This window comes from Myotis myotis, unplaced genomic scaffold, assembly GCF_014108235.1.
Source record: "Myotis myotis isolate mMyoMyo1 unplaced genomic scaffold, mMyoMyo1.p scaffold_m19_p_14, whole genome shotgun sequence".
NCBI classification, from domain to species: Eukaryota; Metazoa; Chordata; class Mammalia; order Chiroptera; family Vespertilionidae; genus Myotis; species Myotis myotis.
The window spans coordinates 29,288,325-29,314,508 of NW_023416318.1; the positions used below are offsets into that span (position 1 = coordinate 29,288,325).

At 40.4% G+C, this 26,184-nt stretch overlaps 1 protein-coding gene across 3 annotated transcripts in view; it reads right to left on the minus strand.

Annotated features, from left to right (window-relative positions):
* PPP1R21 (protein phosphatase 1 regulatory subunit 21) overlaps positions 1-21,443 on the minus strand; it is a 56,033-nt gene extending 34,590 nt beyond the window's left edge. For all 3 annotated transcript variants that reach the window (XM_036334634.1, XM_036334633.1, XM_036334632.1), the window contains exons 1-9: positions 21,342-21,443; positions 12,938-13,006; positions 9,751-9,897; positions 7,556-7,657; positions 3,981-4,145; positions 3,690-3,748; positions 2,657-2,751; positions 1,950-2,002; positions 1,299-1,448 (exon numbers count right to left, since the gene is read on the minus strand). In XM_036334634.1, coding sequence (XP_036190527.1) covers positions 1,299-1,448; positions 1,950-2,002; positions 2,657-2,751; positions 3,690-3,748; positions 3,981-4,145; positions 7,556-7,657; positions 9,751-9,897; positions 12,938-13,006; positions 21,342-21,398 — 897 coding nt within the window. In that variant the 5' untranslated portion in view covers positions 21,399-21,443. The remainder of the gene's footprint in view (positions 1-1,298; positions 1,449-1,949; positions 2,003-2,656; positions 2,752-3,689; positions 3,749-3,980; positions 4,146-7,555; positions 7,658-9,750; positions 9,898-12,937; positions 13,007-21,341) is intronic.
* Positions 21,444-26,184: the final 4,741 nt, after the last annotated feature.

Below are 26,184 nucleotides of genomic sequence, written 5' to 3' on the forward strand. Positions count from 1 at the left end.
TCAAAGTAATGAAGTGTTTCAGACAAAATTCCAATAATGGATAAAGAACCAGTATTGAGCAGAAAACATTTTTGATATTACAGGAACTATAAAAATACATATAATTACATTAAAATGTTATAATACTGTTTTCCAAGTCTTCTGATAGCTTTTTCCCACAGTGATATTAAAGAGCCTTTCAAAGACCCAAAATTTAATTTTTATAAACTTCAACGTATTTGTGGAGTCACACCAAAACTGATGAAAGCCAAGTACCTACTAAAGCTTCTTATATGTAAGGCATAATAATAATGTTGATGAGAGCCAACCTTTATTAAGTGCTGTTCTTAGTGCTTTACATGTGTTATCTCATTTAATCTTCATATGTACAGACATGCCTGTAAGGTAGGCACTCTTATCCCCCATTCTAAAGATGAGGAAACTGAAGCACAGAGGCTAAATAAATTGCCCAAGGGGACAGACCTGGACCAGAACCCCAAAAGTCTGACTGCAGAGGCCAAGTCTTTGCTATACTAATGTAAATGGCACGTAGGAGATCCGTGGACATAAACACAATATAAACCCTGGGAATACTGTGTGATGCACAAGAACAAGCTAGGATGAGGCATTAGGTAAGTGGGGAAAATGGCATGACTCATTTCAGGCTGGCACTTAGCAAATGTTTATAGCAAGGTCCCTCAACTTCTTTCCTATGGGGACGGCCCTTAGATGGCCTGAGGATCTCTGCCTCCTGCTGTTAATGGCTTCGTGTAACACTATTGCAAAATGTCTCAGGGTTGGTCTCAGTGACAGCATAATATGGCAGAAGTGTGGTATGTGAAGACTTAGAGATGACTAAGCCACTCTACCAAGAATGCATAAGGCCCCAGAAAGCATACCTATGCTTTCCTACTCAGTGATTTTGCTCATGTCTCCCTCTTCTACAGGCAAAAATACCTATACCACTTTCCTCCTCCTATACAAATCACACTCATTTTTTTAAAAGCGCAATCAAATTGCCAAAGATTCGTTCCCAGACACTGCCACTGACAGCAATCCCCTTCCTTAATGACCACGTATTGCTTACTGGCCATAACCACTCACTCACACACTAAGGTCTTTTAACAATTCCTCTAGTATTTAACTTCTTAAGAATCTCCATGTTTGCCACACTTTATCTTGAAGGGGAAAGACTATGGCTTACAGTTTTTCCCCATGCCTTCCACAGTCCTTTGCTGATGCACAGAAGTGGTATAAAAATAAATAATAAGTTTCCCTACTTGTTCAGGGCAGACAAAAGGTATCTTGGTTAAGTTTACCTTCTGGTTCAATGGAGATATAGTGTCAATGGCAGAATCCACAGGAAAAATCTGAATCCTCTGTTCTGTGTAGGTGTGAAAGTTCAGAAGAGCCATCACAAGGTCTTGAACAAAAGCCAGGGCCTGCCCAGCAATGTCTCGCATCTTCAGCTTTAAAATGAAAAATCTATAGTTAAAGCCAACTATCAAATTATAATTCTCAAACTACTTTATTAAGCCTGCTTTTGGAAAAAAACATTTGAATGCTGGCACAATTATTCCTTAATTTAAATTTATTTGCTCCTACTTGAATTTTAATAGTCCCATGTAAGTAAATGAGAAAGCCACCAGTTTTGGCAAACACACCTCCTCCACTTTACCTGGACCATTTAATTGCAAGGTCCACCAACCTAGAAGGAAGGTATGGCTTATGAAATTAGAGTATCCCATAATTCAGTTCTAATGTTATCAGAAAAGAGAGACAGCAAAAAAATCTATGTTATAAATTCAATAAACAGCAAGATACATAATTTTTCAAAAACATATAAGAAAGTAAAGCAAAAGTTAAACACAATATTTAGTACACTAAACAGGGGCCTAAATCACTAATTCTTGCTTCTGAAAAGTTTGACATGCACATTACTGAAGAGAAAGTATGTACTTCATCTTTACCTGATGTCGCCTGTTGTGGAGTGGAACGTTCAGAGCATTATACTGACTATATTCTACAAAACAAAAATAAGTATATATTAAATCTTTCATTTTACACTTACAGAAAAACAGCTTAATTGCAAAATAATGAATTACTGCAGCAAAATCAGCTTTACATAAGTATTAAAAAAGTTCAAAGCCACAATCACAGTATAGGAGAATATGGAATTTACACACAATCAGTTGTTTCTCAGATAAAGTAATACCTCTAATATTTTTTTACCTTTAGGATAAAAAATTGTTTTAAATACTATTTTTTCTGTTTCTAAGAAAACCTTTTAAAACGTTATTTGGAGCCTAACAAGATGACTTAGGGCTCAGTTGGTTTTTACCTTGGTATATGCTAAATATACACAATAAAAAAAAAGTGAATTTTGGCTTTTTCCAAAAAGGCTGGCTTTGAAGCAGTTATAAGACAATTTAAAATCTCCCTATGAAAAAGAAAACAGAGAAAAAAAGGAATAGAAAAAGATTAATAAAAAATTTATAAATAAGTAAATCTCCCTATGAAATATGAGGGCTAAAGCTGATCAAAAGAACAAAAAGAAAGCAAGCCTCTGTCGGGCCAATGAAGTTTACTGCCAAAAGATAAGAAATTATTTTAATTACTTAGCTACCACGGAGGGGTTCAAAGTTGCAAATAATGAAAAGTTGTACATAATACCTACTTGTATCATTAAAAGGTACTTTTTCATTGATGATTGATAAGGATTCCTCTAATCTACCTGACAAATCTTCATGAAGATTCTTTAACTGTAATTGACTGGAAGAAGAAAATACAAAACCACATTATCACCAATCAGACATGGGTCCTCATTTACTTATTACCTCAACAGCTGGTATCAGGCTTTCAGAGAACTATGCCTGACATCGGAGATACTCTAGGTAGTAGAGAATTACTAAAAGATGGAAGATAAGAAAAATTCTAAGCCTTAATTCTAAAGCCCCTGGGACTTTTGTTCAATGATGTTGAAGTTTGGAAGAATTTGTCATAGTTTCAGTATTTTATACAATTTTGGGTTTATTTCCCCAAGCATAGAGTAATCTTAGAGTCATTGCAACATCACACATTTTCTCTTTACAACTCATAAATGTTTGCTTAAGTATTATAGTAAAGTTCTTTCTTAGGTATTATATCATTTTTTTTACTTTGGCTCAAAATCTGATCACTTTTCTGATTTTGATTCAGTTATGAGGTATACATCTAAACCAAGCATGTAAAGCTACCAAAGCAACTAAAGAAACTCACTTGACTGATCCTATTGAAACTTAAAATATTATGTCATTTATCAAATAAATGTTGGAGAATGCTCTTACCACCCGTTGATATATAATATTTCAAGATTTAGATATCTCTAACTTAGATCATATACCTTTATTTTATTCAAAATGGACCATTAAAGTTTGGCACAGTGGTTATTACTGTTTTCCTGCCTTCGACTCCCTTTGGTGTAGTCTGAAATGGAAAGTAGCTAGTCCTTAGTACAGGAGCCCAGAACGCTATCTGCTATGGCCCAAAACATCTGCAGGCTGAGGACTAAGCCACTCTACCAAGAATGCATAAGGTCCCAGAGATAACAACTGAAAAGGACCCTGGAGATTGCCTACTCCCCCCTCATTTCAAATGTGAGAAAATTAAGACACAGGCGCTGCTAAACCAAAACTCAGGTCTTCTGTTTATTACTTCACGTTTCCACATACCAATCTTCTGTTCGAAGTCGACATTCCTTGGCCTCCTTTTCTAGAGTCTGAGATTTTACCTGAATTTTAGAAGAAAAAGCAAAGCAGATGGGTCAGACTACAGATGAGAGCACACCTAGGAGATACTACAAGCAACTCTCACCTTGAGTGACTGACTTTATGTTCTATAAAGTACACAACCAACTTTATGTTCTATAAAAAGTACATACTTTTCATACAGGTATAGACACAACCAATCTACAAAAGCCTGAACTATATCTTAAAGTGTTCTCACTTTAAGTTTGGGCTTACTTCTAGTTTGGCCTTGTCGTTCTGCAGTTTCTCAATGGTTTCCATGTACTTCCGTGTCAGGCCATCAACCACGGCTTGGTGCTGGGCCGTCTCCGTCTCCAGAGTGGCCAGCCGACTCCTCAGCTCTGCTTCCACATGCTTGTGCTGCTCATCTGCTTCAAAAAACTGAAAAGAAAAGATCATTTTCTCAGCTCACAATATCCTAATATATCCAAACTAGAGGCCTGGTGCACAAAATTCATGCAGGGGGGCAGGAGGGTCCCTCAGCCCGGCCTGCGCCTTCTTGCAATCTGGGACCCTTCAGGGCATGTCCGATTGCCGGTTTAGGCCCAATCCCCAGGCAATCAGACATCCCTCTCGCAATCCAGGACACTGCATGCATCAGTGACCATACTTTTCATACAGGTGAAAGGCATCTTGCTGTTGTATGGGCAGCTATGTTTTTTTTTGCCCTGATTATAAAAAGTAGTACATAACATGATCCTTCTGAGGCAGTAGTACCATTTTCCCCATCTTATGGGTGGAAAAACTGAAGCAGAGAGAAGTTAAGTAATTGGCTTTGTAACACGTTATAAGGGTCAGAATCAGGGATGACCACAAAATGTGCAAGCCAGAGTCCATGCATGTCATCACTGCATCATCCTGTATTTTCAGTGTTAGAGTAGCCTTGCCAGGTTTTAATTTTTAAATCTAAGAGAATGTTCCCAATATATAGGGTAGGGTCCTTAGGCCAGCCGGCGATCAGGGCCAATCTGTGAGGTGACCGGCAGGCGGGGCAAACAGGGGGGCCCACCTGCTGGCACCTGCCTTGGCTGGCAGCTTGGCACTGCCCACTGGCCGGCCCCGCCGCCACCACTGGTCACCTTCCATAGAGGCGATGGGGGTGGGGGGTGGTGGCTGTGAGACAAATGACCAAAGGGGTGACAGGCGTGGAGTGGCGGCACCCGCTCACCAGCTGGCTCCGCCCCCCAATTCACCCTGCCGCTGCTGCTGGTCGCCTCCCTCTCAGGGGGCAGACGCTCAACACAGAAGCTTCCCCCAACTGGGGCAGCTCCTGCGTTGAGCATCTGCCCTCTGGTGTTCAGTGTGCGTCATAGCAACTGGTTGTTCCACCATTTGCTCAATTTGCATATTAGGGTTTTATTATATAGGATGAAGAGAAAAACAACAGCAGTGACTGTTCATTGAACAACTTCCATATGGTTCCATATGCTCACTATGCAAAACCTGTACAGGCATGATCTCACTGAATCCTCACAATATGTCAGAGGTAGTGTTACCGTTAGCCCTCCTTTACAGATGGGGAAACGAGTTTAAAGGAACTCTATGACTTGTCAAATGTCTCACAGCTAAAATGTGGTAGGAATGAGATTGGAATATAAGAAACCTACTCCAAAGGCTACACCTCTTTCCTCTCAGTCTCATGAATTTCTATTTCAATTTCTGGCACACAGATAATTCAACTGCCGGGGTATAATGTTTCCACTGAACTAATTTCCATAATTAAATAATCAAAATTCAAATAGATGGTTATTCCTAAAACAGGTAATGCTCTTTTCCTTAATGAAAATCCAATACTAATTAGGAATTAGGAATACTTAGCACAAACTGTACTAAGGTCAAAGTTCACTTTTTTTTAACAATGTCAAAGACTGAGAATTAATGCATATTTACTTTCACTGTTTGATTATGTTCACCATTTCGCACACACACAAAAAATCAAAAAGCACAGTTGGATACCCTACCCTTATATGACTCTTATAACATGCTGAATGTTTGGAGGCAAATATTGATTATTCAACATTCCATAAAGACTTGAGGTCTATGCCCTAACCGGTTTGGCTCAGTGGAAGAGCGTCGGCCTGCGGACTGAAGGGTCCCAGGTTTGATTCCGGTCAAGGGCATGTACCTTGGTTGCGGGCACATCCCCAGTGGGGAGTGTGCAGGAGGCAGCTGATCGATGTTTCTCTCTCATTGATGTTTCTAACTCTCTAACCCTCTCCCTTCCTCTCTGTAAAAAATCAATAAAATAAAAAAGACCTGAGGGTCTGCTGTGAGTGTGACCCTGTTCTGGGGCTGGGCATACAAAGTCAACATGGTCTATATTCTAACAGTCATTATAGACTAACAGGTGAACAGTAATAAATTAAAAGGCAAACACTACTTACTCATAAGCCCGCATCTAAATGATCCATCTATCATCTAATCTAATAAAAGAGAAACATTGACTGTACCTCCGCTATAACCACAAGCCACACCCACCAGCCAATCAGGAGCAAATATGCAAATTAACCCAACTATGATGGCGGCAGCCCCAGAGCTAGAGCAAACAGGAGGCTTGGGTTGCCCCAGGCAATGGAGGAAGCCAAGCTTCCTGCCTGCCCTGCCCGCCCTGAGCTCCGCTCGAGACTACAAAGTTTCAATTATAGAAGATAAATAAATCCCAGATATCTGCTTCCAGGCCGTGGCTGTGACCAGCCTGAAAATGGCCATCAGCCCCTCACCCAGGTGGCCAGGCATCCCAGTGGAGACCCCACCCTGAAAGGAGCTGTGGCCAGCCTGAAAATGGCCATCAGCCCCTCACCCAGGCTGGCCACACCCCCAAGGGATGAGGGTCCCCGCCGGGGGATTTGGCCAGCCTGCAAACAGCCATCAGCCCCTCACCCAGGCTGGCCAGGCACCCCAGTGGGGACCCCCACCCTGAAGGGGGTGTGGCCAGCCTGAAAACAGCCCTCAGCCCCTCACCCAGGCTGGCCAGACACCCCAATAAGGCCCCCCACCCTGATCCAGGGCACCCTTCAGGGCAAACCAGCTGGCCTGTGCACCAGGCCTCTATCCTATATAATAAAAGGACAATATGCAAATTGACCCTAACAGCAGAACAACTGGGAATGACTGGTCACTATGACACACACTGACCACCAGGGGGAAGACGCTCAATGCAGGAGCTGCCCCTTGGTGGTCAGTGCGCTCCCACAGGGGGAGCTCTGCTCAGCCACAAGCCAAGCTGACAGCTGCCAGCACAGCAGTGATGGCGGGAGCTTCTTCTGCCTCCTTAGCAGCGCTAAGGATGTCCGACTACAGCTTAGGCCTGCTCCCCGCTGGCAAGTGGACATCCCCCGAGGGCTCCCAGGCTGCCAGAGGGATGTCTGACTGCCAGCTTAGGCCTGATCCCCTGTGGAGCGGGCCTAAGCCAGCAGGTGGACATCCCCCGAGGGGTCCCAGACTGCGAGAGGGCACAGGCTGGGCTGAGGGACCCCCCCAAGTGCACAAATTTTTGTGCACCAGGCCTCTAGTTTCCTATATAAAATAGTGCTCAGTATATTTCTATATTGTCAAGTTATAAAGTTATTCTGCTGTCCTCTAGACAAATGTATACTTCGAAGCACACATCCATATTAAGATATGAAAAAGATGTAAGAAATGAATGGCAGTGATATATTACCTAACAACCATAGGAAACATCAAAACATCCATACATACACAGAACACTCTATCTTGCTTTTTTCCCCCCATATTCTAGATCATTTGACCCATTTTTAAATTCATATGGGAAAACAGAAAGATCTTCTCACTTGTATGTGCAACCGCTCATTCTCTTCTATCTTCTTTTGCAGATCTTCATCAAAGACACTCTTCTGCTCTTGGCTCAACTGAGAAGAAGTATCTCCACTTTTCTGATGGAAAGAATAAGTTATGTCCACATAACTTTCATCCTTTAGAGAAATATCCTAAGGTACACAGATTCTCTATCACCTTAGTAGCTTGTCTCTTCTACGTGTTCACCATTCTCAAACAATCCTGCAAAAGGTATACAGTCCATCATTTAACTTTTCCTATGTGATACAAGTTGGAACTGCAAATATTGCAATGGGCAGGAAAGCTTTAAAAAGAGAGAGAGAAAAAAAACAGATAAGGCTCACTATTCTTTACAGATGAATTCAGGAGTATTTCTGTTGGAAAACAGAGAAGACCCAAAAGCTAGTGATGTAAATATGCTAATAAATATCATTTTAATTTGTTTTTGGGTTTTGTTTTGTTTTGTTTGGAAAATGAAAGTTTTAGCAATTCCATGAGTCTAAGTTAAACTCCTCTAAGATATTATAATAAGTTACTTAATATTCACAAAGATAAATTTATACAAAAGTTCACATAAATTTCTAATTAAAAAAACAAAGCTATTATAAACAGGAGAAAAAAGCTCAAGGACTATTTAAAATATCTTCCTTTTGCTTTATTTTTTTTAATTAATATTAACTTTTCTACACAGAAGAATAGCACTATTTAAAAGACCCAATAATGAACATTTGTTTTCATGGAATACAAGAACTGAGGCTATTCAAGGGTCAGCCTAACAATGAAACTGTGTTCAGACATCAATCACCACTCTGCCTTTTTTTGTACCTTCACTCCTCACTGCAAATGAAATCCCTTACTGATGCAATGTAACCCAATGATTAGGAAACTCTTTGAAAATAGAGTAGCTATATTAAAAACATATTAAATACCCATCATGTTTGGGACACAAGAGGTGCATAAGGAACTGCAGACTTACACACTCTGTGTCCTCAGTGCGTACAAAGTTGGATAAGTTTAATTAACACGATTTCAGGAGTGTTACATCCAAACCTCTGCTAAACAGCCCTGGGAGGGGATCTCACTAACCTGGGAAGCACATTTCAAGATAGATGGCTATTCCTGCCCCAAGGGCCTTTCAGATTTTGCAGAGCATGTTTATTTTGACACAGTTTTCCCAAGTGATTCTAATACACACCTTTTTGTTTGCTCTGTTCCCATTTGAAAATAACCACTCTAGAAAATTCTTTCATGTAGAGGAAATGCATATGGAAAGGTACTAACATATAATTATGCGGATTGCCCATCATTTGGCAAATACGGTCCTAGGCACCTGTACATGATCCCATGATCACAACAAGAGTATCACCCCCATTTTGCTGATGGAGAAACTAAGGTTGCAAGGCTAAATATTTGCCGTAAGTCACAGACTATAAATGGCAGACCAAGAGTCCAAGCTTGGGCTTTACTCCAAAGCCTGCGCTCTTCCTGCCACACTGTGCTGCTACAGAGTTACTGTGGGTCGTCTTCTTCCCTCCTACAACTCTGTTTTTACTGCCTCGCATCCACAGTTTGGGGGTACTGTTCAATATATATACATACACACAACTTAAAGATTCAATCACAAGCCCTTACCCTTAAAAAAAAAAAATGCAACTTCTTAAAGTACCAGATCATCCATCTTACAGCAATAAGAATCTTTCTTCACCACATAACCATAAGGGGAAAAGTTTTTTTTTACATCTTTGGACAAGAATACCAAATTAGCTTCATAGGAATAAACAGTAAGAAAAAATCTATAACAAACTTACAAACCTAGTACTTTCACATGAGCAGTTATACTTTGACAATGTTTCTCATTTTATTTGCCCTACCTTGAGTTAATGGCAACTTGGTATAACTGAAACATATTAATAATTTTGACCAATATGAGATATTCCTTTCATTTTTCTCAGCCACTTAAATTAGTGGATATCTGCTCTTAATAAATTCTTTTAAACTCACATTCATCTGAAAATGCCTCTAATTGGTACATATTAATCATAAATATCTGCTTTCTTGACCTGATATCCAGGTGTAATAATGGAACATTAGAGAATTTGAAGGTGACAAATTCATCTGTTATAAGCAGGATGGCCTACAGATGTCTGTACCTAACAACAAGGTTACACTACCTTGCTTTTATCTGACTTACCTTGTTTTTCTTGCCTCGGGGTTCACTTAGAGCCAGCTCATCTTGAAGCAATTCTACCCTCTTGGCAAGCTGCAGATTTCGAAATGTCAAACTGTCCATTTCCTGCTGTAGTTTTCTCAATGATTGATCCTTCATTTTCAGTTGTTCCTACATCAAAATGAAAACAAACCATTCTTTATAATTTAGCCTGAAGGTTTAAAAATAATGAAAAAAAATTATTCCTGTTTCACCAAAATATAATCAAAACCTCTTGCTTTAGGGAATTCAAATTGTACGTTCATCATTCCAATTCCTATGTTGTTAGCTCTGTTTTGTGGCAAAATCATTTTCTGACCAAACCAAGTAAATTTAAAAGTAAAGAGGATCTATACTAAGTAACAAGATAGTCATCAACTTAAAGTAAAATATCCATAACTATTTGTTGTCATATAATGTCATATATGTGTCTGGCAGTGAGGAGACACAATGCTTGAGGCTATAATTTTATAAACTTGAATTTTTAAAGAGAACCTCCGACTCAAACTAATGATGTCCTTCAGTAAACAAGAACAACCAGAAATATATTTGTATTCATGTTTTCTATAAATCCTCCCTGAATTTAAGTCAGTCCAAATGAAGTCTTTTTAATACACTTAATTTTACTTTAAAAATCATTACTATCCTAACACGAGATAAAATCATTATTATCTTGCCGAAACCGGTTTGGCTCAGTGGATAGAGCGTCGGCCTGCGGACTGAAAGGTCCCAGGTTCGATTCCGGTCAAGGGCATGTACCTGGGTTGCGGGCACATCCCCAGTAGGAGATGTGCAGGAGGCAGCTGATCGATGTTTCTCTCTCATCGATGTTTCTAACTCTCTATCTCTCTCCCTTTCTCTCTGTAAAAAATCAATAAAATATATTTAAAAAAAAAATCATTATTATCCTAACAAAAGAATATTTTCAGCTGCTGTTCTATGTTAATTTCATCTAAAGTTAAGTGAAAATAGAAACAAAATCTAAACAACATATCTTCTGCTTACCATTCTGTATTGTTTATATCATAATAGGGTAAAAAAAATGGGGAAAATAGAGAAATATTTAGTTTCACTCTATTTTTTTAAAAATATTATTCTAACTACATTTTATTTATGATGTTCTGACAACTCTGTGTGCACTGGTAATCAAACACAGATGGCCAGATGCTAATGTATATTTAAAGAACTGTACTTTTATTACTTTCACTTTAAAACCACTGTAAAGTGAAGAAGAGGTCAAGTTTTAATGAATAGGTGATTTAAGTCTATTGAACGGCAAACTAAAAACCATAGGCTGGTGCCTGCAGTCTACTGACATTATTTATATGTTGGGAGCAGGACTAGAGTGATAGAATAATGTGTTTCCAATAAGTAGAAAAACATTGTTCTTTTCTATTGTTTGTTTAGTAGCCCTTTTTCTTTTAATGGTAAACTTAGTTCTACTCCATGCCCAAATTATCATATGTTGCAAATTCAAGAAATTCAAATCAATGAAAGTATATTGTATCCACAACTCATTGAGGCAAAACCAATATAATCAAAAGCCTACCATAACAGAAGACATCCTAACATTCCTATTGAGTGAACAACAAACTGTCATTCTTACTGTAATTACAATGACCACTGCACTGAATAGTAAAACAAAAGTAATTTCTTTACATTCTTGTAACTAATCACTAGTTGACAAATGCTCTAACTCCATCATCCAATCATTAATTTCAGAAGACAGCTCTCCCAACCGCTCCGTAAATCCTAGTTTGTGCAATGAGGATGATGACAATGTTACGTGCCCTCACAGAGTTATTGTGAACACTAACTGAGCTCATGGATATAATGTATTTAACAAAATGCCCGACACATAGTGAGTGCCCAATAAATACAACCTGCAGTCAACATCACCACAGTCACCACCATCACCACTACCACAGAGTTAATCAAACATGACCAGCAACAGGAGAGTGTCAAACCAAGAGTGGGGCAAAGACAAGCTAGGAAATACTTTCCCCAGGGACAGGTTTTAAACATCATTAGGAGAGATACTATCATTTCTTCAATGATTTAGGCAAAATAATAACTTGACTAACAAATTCTGACGATAGAGTTTATTTTTAATAGTCTTGATTTGGGCATAGAGAGCTTTGGAAGTATGGGTAAGGCATCCTGAACCATATCAGCCCCTGAGGAGGGGGCACTCTCAAAAGACAGACTTCTCTAGTGTAGGGTCCAGCAATGGCTAAGTAAGATAACATGCTTCTGAGTCTCAGTTACCTGAATGAAATGATTTAGGCTATGTAACTGGTTACGGGCTACTCCAGAAAGAGGTAAGGGTAAAGGGAATCCTATTCCCTTTGGTCTAAAGAAGGAGCAAGGAAGAGAGCAAAAGAATGAGGTAAGCAGTATAGAGGTGTGGACAAAAGTAGGTTTACAGTTGTAATACAAATATGTAATACAATAATTAATAAATAATAAAAAAAAGAATAAACTGTTTCAGTTACTCACAACTGTAAACCTACTTTTGCCCATGCCTGTGCTTAACTGAAACTCAGTCAAGAAAGAATCCATATCCTAGAATTAATTTATTCAATTAAAAGTATCACTAAGCAATATTTATTACATGCCAACTAGGATGAGGCAGAAACAAATTCCTTCTTCTACTACATATTTCTCCTTTAGTTAACAAAGGTGCTAATGGTAAAATGTATCATCACGCAGTGTCCTGATTAACACAGGTTACTACTATTAAAAAGTTCAACCCAAAAGCAAGATGAACTAAATGATTCACAATTTCAAATCCATTTATTAGGGAATAACCATCTGCTGAATGCTGGGGATATAAACATGAATGTGAGATGGCCCTCCTCAGAGTTCTGTCAGTGATCAAAACAGATAAGAAGCCCTATTAACTCAAATGCCAAATAAAGGTTTAAGAGAAATGCATTAAAGTCAAAGAATACATTTTTAAAATTTTTAGCTAAGGAAATCAAAGCACGTAATATTCACACTGAAGGAAGTGAGAAAGTTAAACACACAAAAAAAACTGTATTACTCATCACTATTCCTAGTGAATTAGTGTCAGAGTTGGGACTTTAACCCACAAAATCAGCTAAGTTCCCTACTTTAAGCAACAACAAACACTCACTTAACCTCACAATACAAATATCCTATTGCATACCTTTAAAGCAGCAGAATTTGCTTGTTCATCTACAACACCTTTTTTCAGGACCTGATTCTGAGCCCGAAGCTGCAAACAGAATAAGCAATAGTTAATTTTTAATTTAAAGCAATCATTTGTAGCGAAAAAAAAAATGCCATTACTTCACAGGAATCGTAACACTGAGTAACTATCTTCTCATGTACATATGAAAACAAAAATATTAGCCCAGAGAGGATAGTAGGTACCACCATTCTGCCACTTTTCAGTGGCTAGGCTACACACTGATATAAAACACATACTCTGTGGCAAAATTGTGACTAAATCAACTTCCAGCACCTGGTTCTTTCTAAGAAACCAAGTCGTCTCCCTAAATAAAAACTACTACTTTCCTTGAAACTCTGGCACACCATTCATATGTAAAATATATACAATTGGACCAATTACGGAATAATAATTCTACAGGAAATCAAAGTGTAGGACATCAACATGCCCAGCAGGACTCTGTGCCTAATATCAATCGTGCAAATATCATTAAGAATGCAAACCTGCTATCAGGCATCAGCTGAGGCCATGTACCAAAAGCAACTAAAAAGCAGACCCAATTTAGAAGTTAACAATAATAGGAGCTAACATTTGAATGCTCATACCAGCACTGTCCTAAGTGTTTTACTTATATTACTTCATTAAACCTCACAACCCTACGAAATAGGTACTACTACAGGGTGGGACAAAAGTAGGTTTACAGTTGTTCACATGGAAAAATAATGCAATAGTTAATAGATAATAATACAAGAATAAACTGTGTTCATGTTCTCACAACTATAAATCTACTTTCACCCCACCCTGTATATTACCTCCATTTTACAGATGAGGGTCATCCGATACACCAAGGTTGCGGGTTCGTTCTCTGGTTAGAACACATATAAGAAGCAAACAATGAATGCATAAATAAGTGGAACAACCAATGGATGTTTCTCTCTCTCCCTTTCTTCTTCTGTTCCTAAAAATGAATAAAAGTTTTTTAAAAAGCGGTCCCTGTTTTCAAAGAGCTTATAATTTAAAAGGGAGGATGAAAGATAACTAGCAATCCTATATTTTCTGCTTTAAAAAAAGAAAAGGAAAAGCAATATAATCATTAAATTCTCTAGAACAGGGATTGACAACCCTAAGGCCTATGGACCAAACTGGCCTGCAGCCTATTTTAAAGTTTTACTGGAACAGAGCCACACTCATTATTTACATATTATCGATGATTGCTCTTGAGCTACAATGACAGACACAAGTAGTTAAGAACTGTATGGCCAGAAGCCTAAAATATTTACTATTAGGTTCTTTCCCAAAAAAGTTTGGGGACCTCTGTTCTAGAAGTCCAGAAGAAGGAAATACCACTTTAATATTAACTTCCATCATGTATTATTTTATTTTTTAAGCAATATCAACATATTCTCAGATAATGTGTTATCTAAGTAGCATAATTCAAAAAATACTTTCAAACCCAGTTAGCCAAAAGGCAGCAATACTACTTGGGAATCTAGGTTTCATTTTGTACCCCTGTCCTAACTTTGATCTATGCTGTCTTCTTGGTGTGGTATTTAGAAGCTCCTAGTGACTGCTTCAAAGGCTAAAGATAAAGCTTGAAGTCCATTGAACTGTAAGTTTTGTGTAGGACCAGAACTACAGCAATAAAAAAAAAAATGAACCTCGCTGATTATAATGAAAAATTATTTGAATTTTCCTTTTGAAAATAGTTTGCTAAATTAGTAACAATTCAAACATGGTTTCAATGAAATTGCTTAATAGAAAATGCAGCTTTTAGAAATATTTATCTAAAATACCTATTACTTAGTAGGTAGAAAAGGATGACAATGATAAACGATATACTCCATTGCTATGTTAATTACACTTTGTGGCATTTGGCATTTTCCTGCATTTTAGCATTACTACTGCCACCCTTCTGCACACCGAACCAGCAGCCTGTCAAATGCTGGCACTGCTGTGATCAGTCTAGTCTTTTAGAATCTACTTCTCCTCACCAGCCTTTTCCACAGTGGGGAGGCAAATGCAGATCATTCCTGTTTTAGAAATAGACATAACATCACCATGGTCCTCCATTAGGACAGGAAAACTCTCCAGAAGGTGATATTGCTTGTTTCCAGCGGCTGTGCACCTAGCTCTTCCATTCCATTCAGCAGAGGAACAGTACCTCTGAACCCCATCTCTGAAGCCCTCTTAGTCCTTTTGCACCTCATTTGTCATTTTCTTGTAATCTGATTACTCTGAAAGCACAGCCCTTCCTCATTGTGACCAACCAAATCCCAGCTGTTCTTCTAGGCGTTTACTTCCTACCTCTGGTCCTACTTGCCCCATAAATTTTTCCTCACCACTCCCTGTGCTCCCAGTATGGCCCACAGTGAGCTTGCCCCTCAGTTCCCTTGGCACTTACTAGTATAGTAACAAGGCATCTAATATTAAACTGTCCAGTTTTAATTTTACTTTTAAAGTAGTAAATTTTACATTAATTCATGTGTGATTTATGATTAACTTATGATTTCTCTACTCATCTCCCATCTGCCAACTAAACTGTCCTTCATGGTAGAGACTACAGTATAATTCCTTGTGTCTCCAGACTACAATGAAAGATCAATGCTAGGAATAGAGAAGGCACTCATATTTTTAAACAATTAAATACTGTATGTAAATGGTGTTTAAATGTAATGCATTATACAATTATAAGAGACTGTCGTTACTCTAACAGTCCCTAAGACCCTTCTCCAAACAATTTGAACCTCAAGTTCCTATTAGACACCAAGCAATCTTAAAATCCCTGAGCTAACTCTGCAATGAGCACTGTTTGGACCTGTTCTAGGTAACTTTGGTTCTGGAACAGCCAGGCCTGAGTCAGGCTTATCACAGAGCTGTTTTTCCAAGGACAGAGAATGTAGTGGCGATCTCTCTCATGCCACTTTGACAATCTGTGGTGAGATAACGGGCCCAAGATTCGGGATTTACTATCTACGATCACAAGCTATTGGAAGAGTTTGTGGGGAAAGAGAGACAATCATCTATATACATTTCTCATCTAATCCTCAACTATCTTCTGTGTCAGAACCACTCTCACATAGCTATTTTCATACAGTGGGCACTTTAAGACTTATACATGTTGTACAACCCTATAAAAACAATCTTTAAACATATAGCTTTTTTCCTTACAAGTGAATGTGTGCAATAGACAACCTGGAGCCCATTCCTAAGCTTTACCAAAACCTTCATTTGCAGCTTCAGAATACTAAAGTCATTTGCAGACTCCAGCTACAGTAACTCAAGCCTTGATAATCCCTAAAATTCCTTTCAGAGCAGAACCTGAGGCTCCACCCCAGACTTACGAAACCAGAATCTGCAATTTAGCAAGGTCTTCAGGTGAGTCACATAGATTTTCACATCTGTGATGCTGTATGTAACCTAGGGCCTAAGCTGTCATTGTCCAACATGTGCCTACCTAAATTATTTGAAATTAAATAAAATCTAAAACTGAGTTCAATGGCACTAGCCACATTTCAAGTGCTCAACACCCCCACATGGCTATTGGTTACCCTACTGTACAGCATTTTCATTCTTGTGGAAAGCTCCATCGGATAACACTAAACACAAACAAAGCTGTCTTCCAATCCAACTTTAGTAGTAGTCAACCCTACACCTCAGGATGGGGAAAAGCAAGTTGATATTTGATTTTAATCCATTCCAGCTCCTGAATCTGTTTCTCTTACAGGAAGAGTCAATTAATCAGGTTTCCAGGCCCCACTATCTGGAAAGCAAACACACAGAATCACAACTGATCTTTTCCCAATATGAGTAGCTCTAAACTAACAGCATAAGTCTGTAAATTTCCTAAAGACAATATCCTGTGTAACTAAAAGAAGCATCAATTGCCAAAAAAACTGTTCAAGAAATAATGGATGTTTGGTTTTCCCATTGGTTGCTAATTGCCTCGAAAAGAATTTTTAAAAGATCATAATGCTATCATTCCTTGAGCAACAGTTCTCAAACTCTGGTGTGCATCCAAATCACCAGAGAGGTCTGTTACAACACAGACTGCTGGGTCTGACCACCAGTTTCAGATTCAGTGAGTTCAGGGTTGACCCAAAAATTTGTATTTCTTGCCGGGGTCTAACCCCAGCAGGTCCAGGGGTCCCCAAAGGTGTGGACGGAGTCGGCGAAGAAGGAAGGACATGGAGACAGCGTTCAGTTGATCAGCAGCCTAGCCAGGATATCTAGCCAAGTTCTGGTCTGGATCTCCAGAGAGGTTCTGCTTAGGATCTTCAGCTAGGTTCTGTGTCCATGTTCTCTTGCTAGGTTCTCCAGGATCTCCAGCCAGGTTCAGTCACCAGGTTCTAGTCAGGTTCTCTTGCCAATTTCTGTAGTCAGGTTCAGTGCAGGATCTTTTGCCATGTTCTCTCTAGTGAAGTTCTTCTGTCTGTGTAGGTTCCTTCTTCTGAGTTCTGTCTTCTTCATTCTGTGTTCTGAGTTCTGGCTCTCGCTGTCTTGTTGCATCTGTATTTATACCAGTTGATTCAATCCTATCAATCTCTATTACAAAGGTTAGGGCGTTTCTTATCTTCATTCCAGGGAGTAAAGATTATGTAGCTTAAGCACGATTGTTCGTAGTTAAAGTGATTAATTACCCACCTGGCACTTAGTTAAGAGGTTTTATTCCCTCCCTAACTTCAGGGGAAAATCCCTACCTGGGGAAACAACCTTTCTCAGAGAGGAGACCTTGGTTAAAACACATAGTGCCAAGAAGGTGAGCAAACATATTAAGAACAGTATGCCATATGTGCCAGGTCCCTTGAAACAGAAAGCACGGACCGGCTCCCGGCAATTTCTAACCTTTCCCAGATCTAAGGATGCTGATCCAAGGGCTGCACGTTGAGAACTACTGACCCGGAGGAACACAAACTTTGGAAAGACAGAGCTTGTAACTTGCTTACACACATAACATGGTACCAGGCAAGAGTGCAGGAGCCCCTGCAAAGAAAGTAGACTGAAATCCATGATGAGATATACCAAAGCCTCAGAAGCACAGCAGGCCATGGAAGAAACACCAAGAAATGGTCTTTGATTCTTCAACAGTGCAGCAACTAAGGCTTTGATTAGCTTTCCCTCACACCTCAGAGAGGTAGCCTCCACCTGTTAACTTCAGAAACCTCTGAAAATCAGCTTCTATACATCTTTCTCCTCCACTAAACTCTATAAAACCCGAAATTTTAAAAGTTTCCAGTGATGCTCTCTTAATTGCCCAAACCACTAAGGTCTTAATGTCCACTTTTACGTTATGTTTTAGCATCCTATCTGCCTCAGCAATTCTCAACTGCTTTGGCCTCCACGGTTCATCTTTTATCTAACTAAACTCTCAATCTCTTTAATGGGAGCTCCTCAGACTGTTTTTTTCTTCTCAAGAGGAAAGACAATTATGACCATGATTCTTACATAAGCAATGGGCTCCTTCCAGGAACATAGCCTGAGATCTAATTTATATAAGAATGAGAAGATTCTGTAAATGTCCTTGGATTAGGAATCTTGTTTGTTCCTCTCTTGATATGTGGGCTTCCTTCTACAGAACAAGAGGAAATCTTTTTTTTTTCTTTTTTGTAAACTAACTGGATTTCAACATCAGCCCACAATTTCTCCACCAGGGAAGGTAATAACAAGATAGAATACCCCTTCCATAGGAACAAGGTTGAAGATAGCATAGATTTTATCTAGAAATTTCTTGGCACTAGAATTGACAGGAAATAAAAAAACAAATGAAATCTTTAGGCCAATCTCTGTTCTCTTATGTTCTGAAATTAAATAAAATCTAAAACTGAGTTCTTCACATTAAAATTAAAAGGATGAAAAATGGTCTGGCCCAATAGGAGAGAATACCTCAAGTCTGGCAGACCTGTTAGTCTTCTTAGCATCTCCTTTTCCTGTCACGTCCTTCCCACAGATGTTCCCCAAAGAATCTACCCAAAGTGTTCTACCCTGATTCACTCTTATAGTTCAGCTATTGTCTTTATGGGAATTATTCCAAAAGTCCTGACCTTTGTCCGGACTTTTAGCCAGTCCATCTCCACTAGAAATTTTCTCCAATTACCCCAACATCAATCACCTCAAACTACATATAAATAAGATAACTTTAACATGCCTTCCAGCCCAAAAATTCTATGATTGCATCTAAACTTTAATCCACCCCTTCATTTCAAATTGGCTGGCCTTTCTGCCCACCCTCCTGTCAATGGCAGTCATGTTCCCTCATCTCAGAACTTCAGGGTCAACCCTCAGTCTTCTTCCCTCATTTACCATGTCCCACAGAATGAATGAGACACCAGGATGAGCACCTCATACAGTCTTCATATCCGTCATAAGTTTAGTGCTATGCGAAAAGCTGTCACTCAGCAAAGAAGTAAGCTAAAAAGTATTTTTTTTAACCATCATTCCTAAATCTAGGCCCCCTCTTCATCTCAACTGTCACTATCTTTATTTAACTCTATATTACTCTCCCTCAAAACTATTCCAACAGCCTATAATCTGGTCGTCTTTTCACCAATCTTTCCCTACTTAATCCGTTCTCCAAATAGTTGCCTTTCCTTCCTGAAAGTGATATTATGCCCCCGTTTAAAAACCTTTGATGTTTCTCCATTACTGAAAAACTAAGGTTCAGACTTCTTAGCTGACATCCACAACTCTTCATGGTCGGGTCCAAATTACCTCTCCAACCATATTCCACCACTCTCCATCATGCAACTTCGTGTGCTTTCATGTCAGCGAACACAGCCTTGCCCCTTTGCCTAGAATGCTACCATCCTTCCCTCCCTCTTCCCTACTCCCCAATCTCATAACTTCTACCCTCACCCTCCATCTCTTCTGTGCACCCACTGAACTACCACTTGTCACAATGTATTACAATTACGTACAACGTTTGAACATTCTATTAAAGGGATCTCCTTAAGCTGGAACTCTGCCTCACTCGACCAACTCTGGCAGACCGTTTGCAGGGGGCACATTGTGTCTGTTGAATGAAATAGCTTAAATGTCCAAAAGAACAAACTATTTCAAAGTTTTTATGACTTTCTTTGGGAGTTTATACAATTTTCCAGCAATGCAGTCATTGCCCAAAACATTTTTGGGAACTGCCTTCTGAGCTTGTTTACTCTCTGAAGAAGAAAACCAGTCCCCTTACTTCATACTCATGAAACATCTTTCCCCAAAATAGCAGAGTCAAGTTTGTGTACTATTGCCATCCTCCACCCATCCCACTTCATCATATGGATTTGTTCCAAGCTACTTCTGGCCCTTTCAAACAAGAAAATATCCCTTCAAAGAATGAAAACTGTCATCACTGACATTGTGCCACAGGCACTCAGGACAATTTCTAACAGAAATGCCAACAGTCGCACTGCTGGAGTCAGTGTAGTATCTCAAAAGGCTCCCCCCATTGGATGGTGAAAAGACCAGTGTGTATGTTTAGGCATGGGTTTTATTTTTTCATTTCACCTTGCTGAATATTTGTTAAATGAAATCGTAAGAAATAAATGTGTCTCGGTTTCTCCGAATTGTAAAAAGGTGCCTAAGTCTTTCCATTGCCATCATGAATGCCACGACCATGGAAAACTAAGCTTAAAGACTATTAAATCGATTTCCATAGATGTAAGATTCCGCTTTTATAACTTCATTAGAATATTCTTAAGGCAGAAACGCCCTCCCCAGAAGCGGCCCTTTTACAAGGAAAGGGTTCCATCATTTAAAAGACTTATACCATAAATACGACAAAAGGCACATTTGAACATGTACTGAACACCTGCTGGGTGCCCTGCCCCACTCCAGGTGACTGAGAGAAAAGAGAGGAAAGGGCACAGCCCTGGGATTCAAGCTTTCAAAATCACTTCCACACATATCTTGCTAAATCACTGAATATATAGTAACCACCATGCCCGGTGAGGCAGTTTACACGCATGACTCTACTTTCCCTCCCGAATTGAATGGGGGCAGATACAGCTCTTCATCCTCATGTTATCCCTGCGGAAAGGGAGAAAGCTTGATCATCCCCATCACTGGGCTGGGATCATTGAGGAAGCAGCACCCTCCGGCCAGCACCGCAGGCAGAAGACAGGATTTCTGACACCCAGTCCCAAGCCCGCTAGTTCAGTTAAAAGGAAGAATCAAACTCCTGCTCCTCCCCGCAGAAGCCACACGACCCAGACACCGCCCTGCTCCATCTCCCGGGAGCTGCAGGTGGAGGCTCGGTAATCGTGGACAGATGAGGCGAAGGAGAGAGGTGGGGTGCGCTCGCGTGACCCCTCCGCGGTACCCCCACTCCCGACAAGTCAAGGCAACCCGAGGCCGCAGGGCCGGGGACCCCCTAATCCCCGCCCATGATGGGTACCTTCGAGTACTCCTGAGCCAGCTTCTGGTACTTCCCCTGCAACTCTGCGGAGGCCATGGCCTCCCCCGCCCCGTCCAGGCCAGGCTGCCCGGGCCGCTCAGCCCCGCCTCCCACTCCCAACCCCCCACACGATCCCGTGTAAGGCTCCGCCAGCGCCTGTCCGCTTGGCCAACACCGCGCCTCCTCCTCCTCCTCCTCCACTTCCGGGTTCGCCCAGGGGCGGGGCGACCGCCGGAGGCGGAGCCACGTCTTAACGTCACCGCCCCACCCTCCCGCGCCCGAGCACATGCGCGCGCAGCCTCGCTGGCTCGCCGGGGTTCGGCCCCTAGGACCAGGGGGCGCCATCTTGACGCATGGTCCAAGATGGCGACTTCGAACGGAGACGGAGAGTCAAGAGGGGAAGAGAACGACGAGAGGACACAGGATGGGCGGGGGACCGAGGAGAGGGCGGCGGCTGCGAAGAGCCGAAGACCGGAAGAAGAAACATTCTAAGCCTATTAAGAATTCTGGCGGACCCCCTGTCCCCTCCCCCGCTGTTTCCCATGGCAACCGTCTGGCATTTGCTGGTTACAGCTTTTGAGAGCGGCTCCCGGAGAAAGACTTCTGTATTCCGCTGTCTCTGTGTCCGGGTGTGGTAGCACCGGACATGCCTTGCATTGAAAACTCTCAGACCTCCCCCAAATGTATGACAATTGCTGCTGCCACGCTCCCCTGCTCTACCCCAGACAAACCTCTACTGTCTTATGTTTTGACATTGGAAATTCTTTGTGTTCTCTCTACCCATTCCGTCCGCTGCCCCCAGGCGCACACCCGTCCGAGCCCTATTGCGGGGGCTGGGGGAAAGCTGTGAAAAGGCTCAGGAGTGACGCCCGCCACGCGTGCACATAGGGCGGACGTGAACGACAAACAGCTGGAGAAGGAAACAAGAAGTAGTCGGTCGGACATTTAGGCCGCTTGTGCTTAAATTAAAAGCCTGCTTCTGCTCATTTATTAAATAATTTGTGAGGCCCTATTATGTCTTAGATGTTATTCTAGCATTGCATTTATTGCTACGCAGAAATGTTCATTGATAGAGGACTGAAATAAACTCAGAGTATACGTTTGCCATACATTACAACACGGCGGTTAAAACTGATGACCTAGATCTGTATATCTGTCAACATGACAAAGCATTATTTAAAATCAAATTGCAGTATACTATAGTATGAACAGATATATTTAAAAAGCACTAAGCAGTATTGTTCATGAACATGTGTTAAAAATAGAGAAACAAGCACGGGAAGGGTACACATCAAATTCTGGAAAGTGGCCACTTCTAGTGAGAAAAGGAGAAAGAGGAATGGAATCGGAGAACAAAGGAGCATAACTTTATTTTTTATTTAATTTTAAAGTAAATATGGCAGGATGTTAACATTTATTATGTAGGTAGTAGATCGAGGGATGTTAGTTGTATCAGCCATTAGAATGCTTGACATTTTCTATAGTTAAAAAAACTATTTGTGCTTTCCTGGTTTCTTGTTTGGCTATGAATATGCCTGGGGTTTTATAGTGAAAGCTGAGCTTGTAGGCATTTTGCAGCCACTGTAATGCATAAGAGGATTAAAAATGTTTTAAGATGTTTATATGTTTCTATTTGCTAATTAATAGCCATATCCTATTATTCAGAAAACTTTAAGAACAATAGTTTTATTGCTATTTTTTTCATAGAACCACCAAGCAGTGAAATTAAATATTATATGCATATTTCTGTGGTTTGTAATGTAATGGGATTTTTAATCATATAAAAATAAAATGATTGAAAAATCCATTATAAATATCTCAGAAATAACATTCCAAAGAAAGAATGTGCAACTTTGGCTATAGAGCCTGTGTAAGCTCATTTTACTGAGTTGAGAAATTTATTTTACATTGCTTAATCTAGTTATTCTGTCAGATACATGATTTTCAAATCCCAATTGATGTCTGAATACATTAAAGTTAAGACTCTCTTCCTCAAAGACGCCATTAAGTGAGTGAAAAGGCAAGGCCCAGTGGGAGAAGATGCTTGCCACATAGATATCCAACAGAGGTCTCATCTAAGTATATAAAGAGCTCTTAAAAATCAGTAAGGAGAAAGGCAACCAAATAGAAAAATGGGCAATAAACTTCAACAGGAATTTCACAAAAGAAGATATGAAAATGGCCATTAAACGTACAAAAGGGTGTTCAGTTACATTAGTAATCAGGAGGAAGTGAAATTAAAGCCACAATAAGAAACCATACACACCCACACAAATGGCTAAAATTAAAAAGACTGACAAGTGTGGTGATGATATGGAACAAGATCAACTCTCCTTAAAATGTTGGTCGGAATGTAAACTGGAACAATCACTTAGGAAAAGAATTTGGCATGTTGACTCACCTGAAAAGACACATATTCATGATCTAGCAAGTCTACTCTCACACATACACTTAAAAAAAAATGTGTGCACCAAGAATATTCATAGCAGTATTATTCATAAAAGCCAAAAAAATGTCTATCAACAGAATAAAGATTGAACATTCATATTATGGAATACTAAACAGCAATGTTATAAAACTGAACTACAGATAAATTCAGAACAAAAGAAGCTAGATCCAGAAACAATTATATTGTACGACTTCGTTTATATAAAGTTCAAAAAAGGGCAGGATTCAACGTTAACATCAGTCTCTGAGTGAGTATTATTTCTTGGTACAATAGAGTTGCGTGTTTTACATATTTACATACATCTGAAAATCAAGAACTTCTTTCAACCTTCAAAGCTCTATCTCCTGAAATCATACATTCTACTTCATAATAACCTGTGGGTATGTAGCAGCTACCACAGTGACGTCAAAAGACCAGATGCTGGGGTCCAACCCCAGCAGGTCCAGGGGTTCCCCAAAGGTGTGGATGGAGTCGGCGAAAAAGGAATGACACGGAGACAGCGTTCAGTTGATCAGCAGCCTAGCCAGGATCTCTAGCCAAGTTCTGGTCAGGATCTCCAGCAAAGTTCTGGTTAGGATCTCCAACCAGGTTCTGTGTCCATGTTCTCTTGCTAGGTTCTCCAGCCAGGTTCTCCAGGTTCTCCAGCCAGGTTCTGTAGCCATGTTCCCTCGCTAGGTTCTCCAGCCAGGTTCTGTCCAGGTTCTCCAGCCAGGTCCAGTCACCAGGTTCTAGTCAGGTTCTCTTGCCATGTTCTATCCAGGTTCTGTAGCCAGGTTCTGTCTCTAGGTTCTTCAGCCAGGTTCTCTCGCTAGGTTCTGTCTCTAGGTTCTGTGGCCAGTTTCTGTCCAGGATCTTTTGCCATGTTCTCTCCGGCGAAGTTCTTCTGTCTCTAGGTTCTGTGTAGGTTCTGTGTCTAGGTTCTGAGTGTTGTTGTCTTGTTACATCTGTATTTATACCAGTTGATTCCAATCCTATCAATCTCTATTCCAAAGGTTAGGGCGTTTCTTATCTCCATTCCAGGGAGTAAAGATTATGTAGCTTAAGCATGATTGTTTGTAGTTAAAGTGATTAATTACCCGCCTGGCACTTAGTTAAGGGGTTTTATTCCCTCCCTAACTTCAGGGGAAAATCCCTACCTGGGGAAACAACCTTTCTCAGAGAGGTGACCTTGGTTAAAACACATAGTGCCAAGAAGGTGAGCAAACATATTAAGAACAGTATGCCATATATGCCAGGTCCCTTGAAACAGCAAGGATGGACCGGCTCCCGGCAACCAGCTAGCCCCACCAGCATCCCCCCACTCAACCAGTAACATAACTAAGTAAAGCCCGGCTGCCCTGGCTCAGTGGTTGAGCATCGACCTATGAACCAGGAGGTCACAGCTCGATTCTCGGTCAGGGCACATGCCCCAGGTGTAGGCTTGATCCCCAGTGTGGGGTGTGCAGGAGGTAGTCGGTCAATGATTCTCTCTTGTATTTCATGTTTCTATATCTCTCTTCCTCTCCCTTCCTCTCTGAAATCAATAAAAATATGTTTGTTTGTTTTTAAAAAAAGATAACTAGGTAAAGATTTTCTCTGGCCTGGTTTCACAATCCCCAAGGCTGGTCACAACTCTGGATTACTGAGATAATGGACAACAAATAGTGTTTATATAAGAAAAGGGTTAAAGAAGGCAATTTGGTATATTGACCTTGTTGTTATTTATATTTTTAACTCAGTGGGAAAAGCCTATCACTCTACCATGAAGTTAACAGAAAGGGGGTAGGGGGACTTTCCGCCACAGGATTTTCTCTTGAGCAGCTAGCTCCCAAGTTCAGGTTTTGTAATGAGTACTCAGTGAGGCAAAATCTGTAGATTTGTAAGTTTGAGGAACTCTACTAAAAATAGAAATTCTGGACTTGGAGGTTTTGTAACTCCTTCCTCCGGCTGTACCCTCGTGCTTTGCCTATCTCAGTGGCAGCGAGACGCAAGAATGATGGGTTAGGCACACAGCCCTGACATACCTTGTCCAAGTCACAAGGCAGACATTGCAGAAGCAGAACTAGAACCCAGGTCCTTCCTCTCTACTGTAGACTGTGTTTTCTCTGTTAAGTGCCACGTGTGGGAATCCCGTTACCACTCAGCCTAAATGATCAGAAGGTGAATGAGTCCTAGATTAGGGGGGAGGAAGCCAAAGGGTGCATTGTACTCCTTGATGTTTGTTTGGACTTGTCCCTTCATGAAACAGATGCCATTAGAGCTGTTTAAAGGGAAAGGGGCAAGAGCAACATGTTCATATTGATCATCTTGATAACCTATTATTATACTTTGATATTAAGGAGTTGCATTTTCATAAGCATGGAGCCTTCTCTTTCTCCATTCTTCTGCTCCTGCATGCTGATTTTGCCCTTTCTA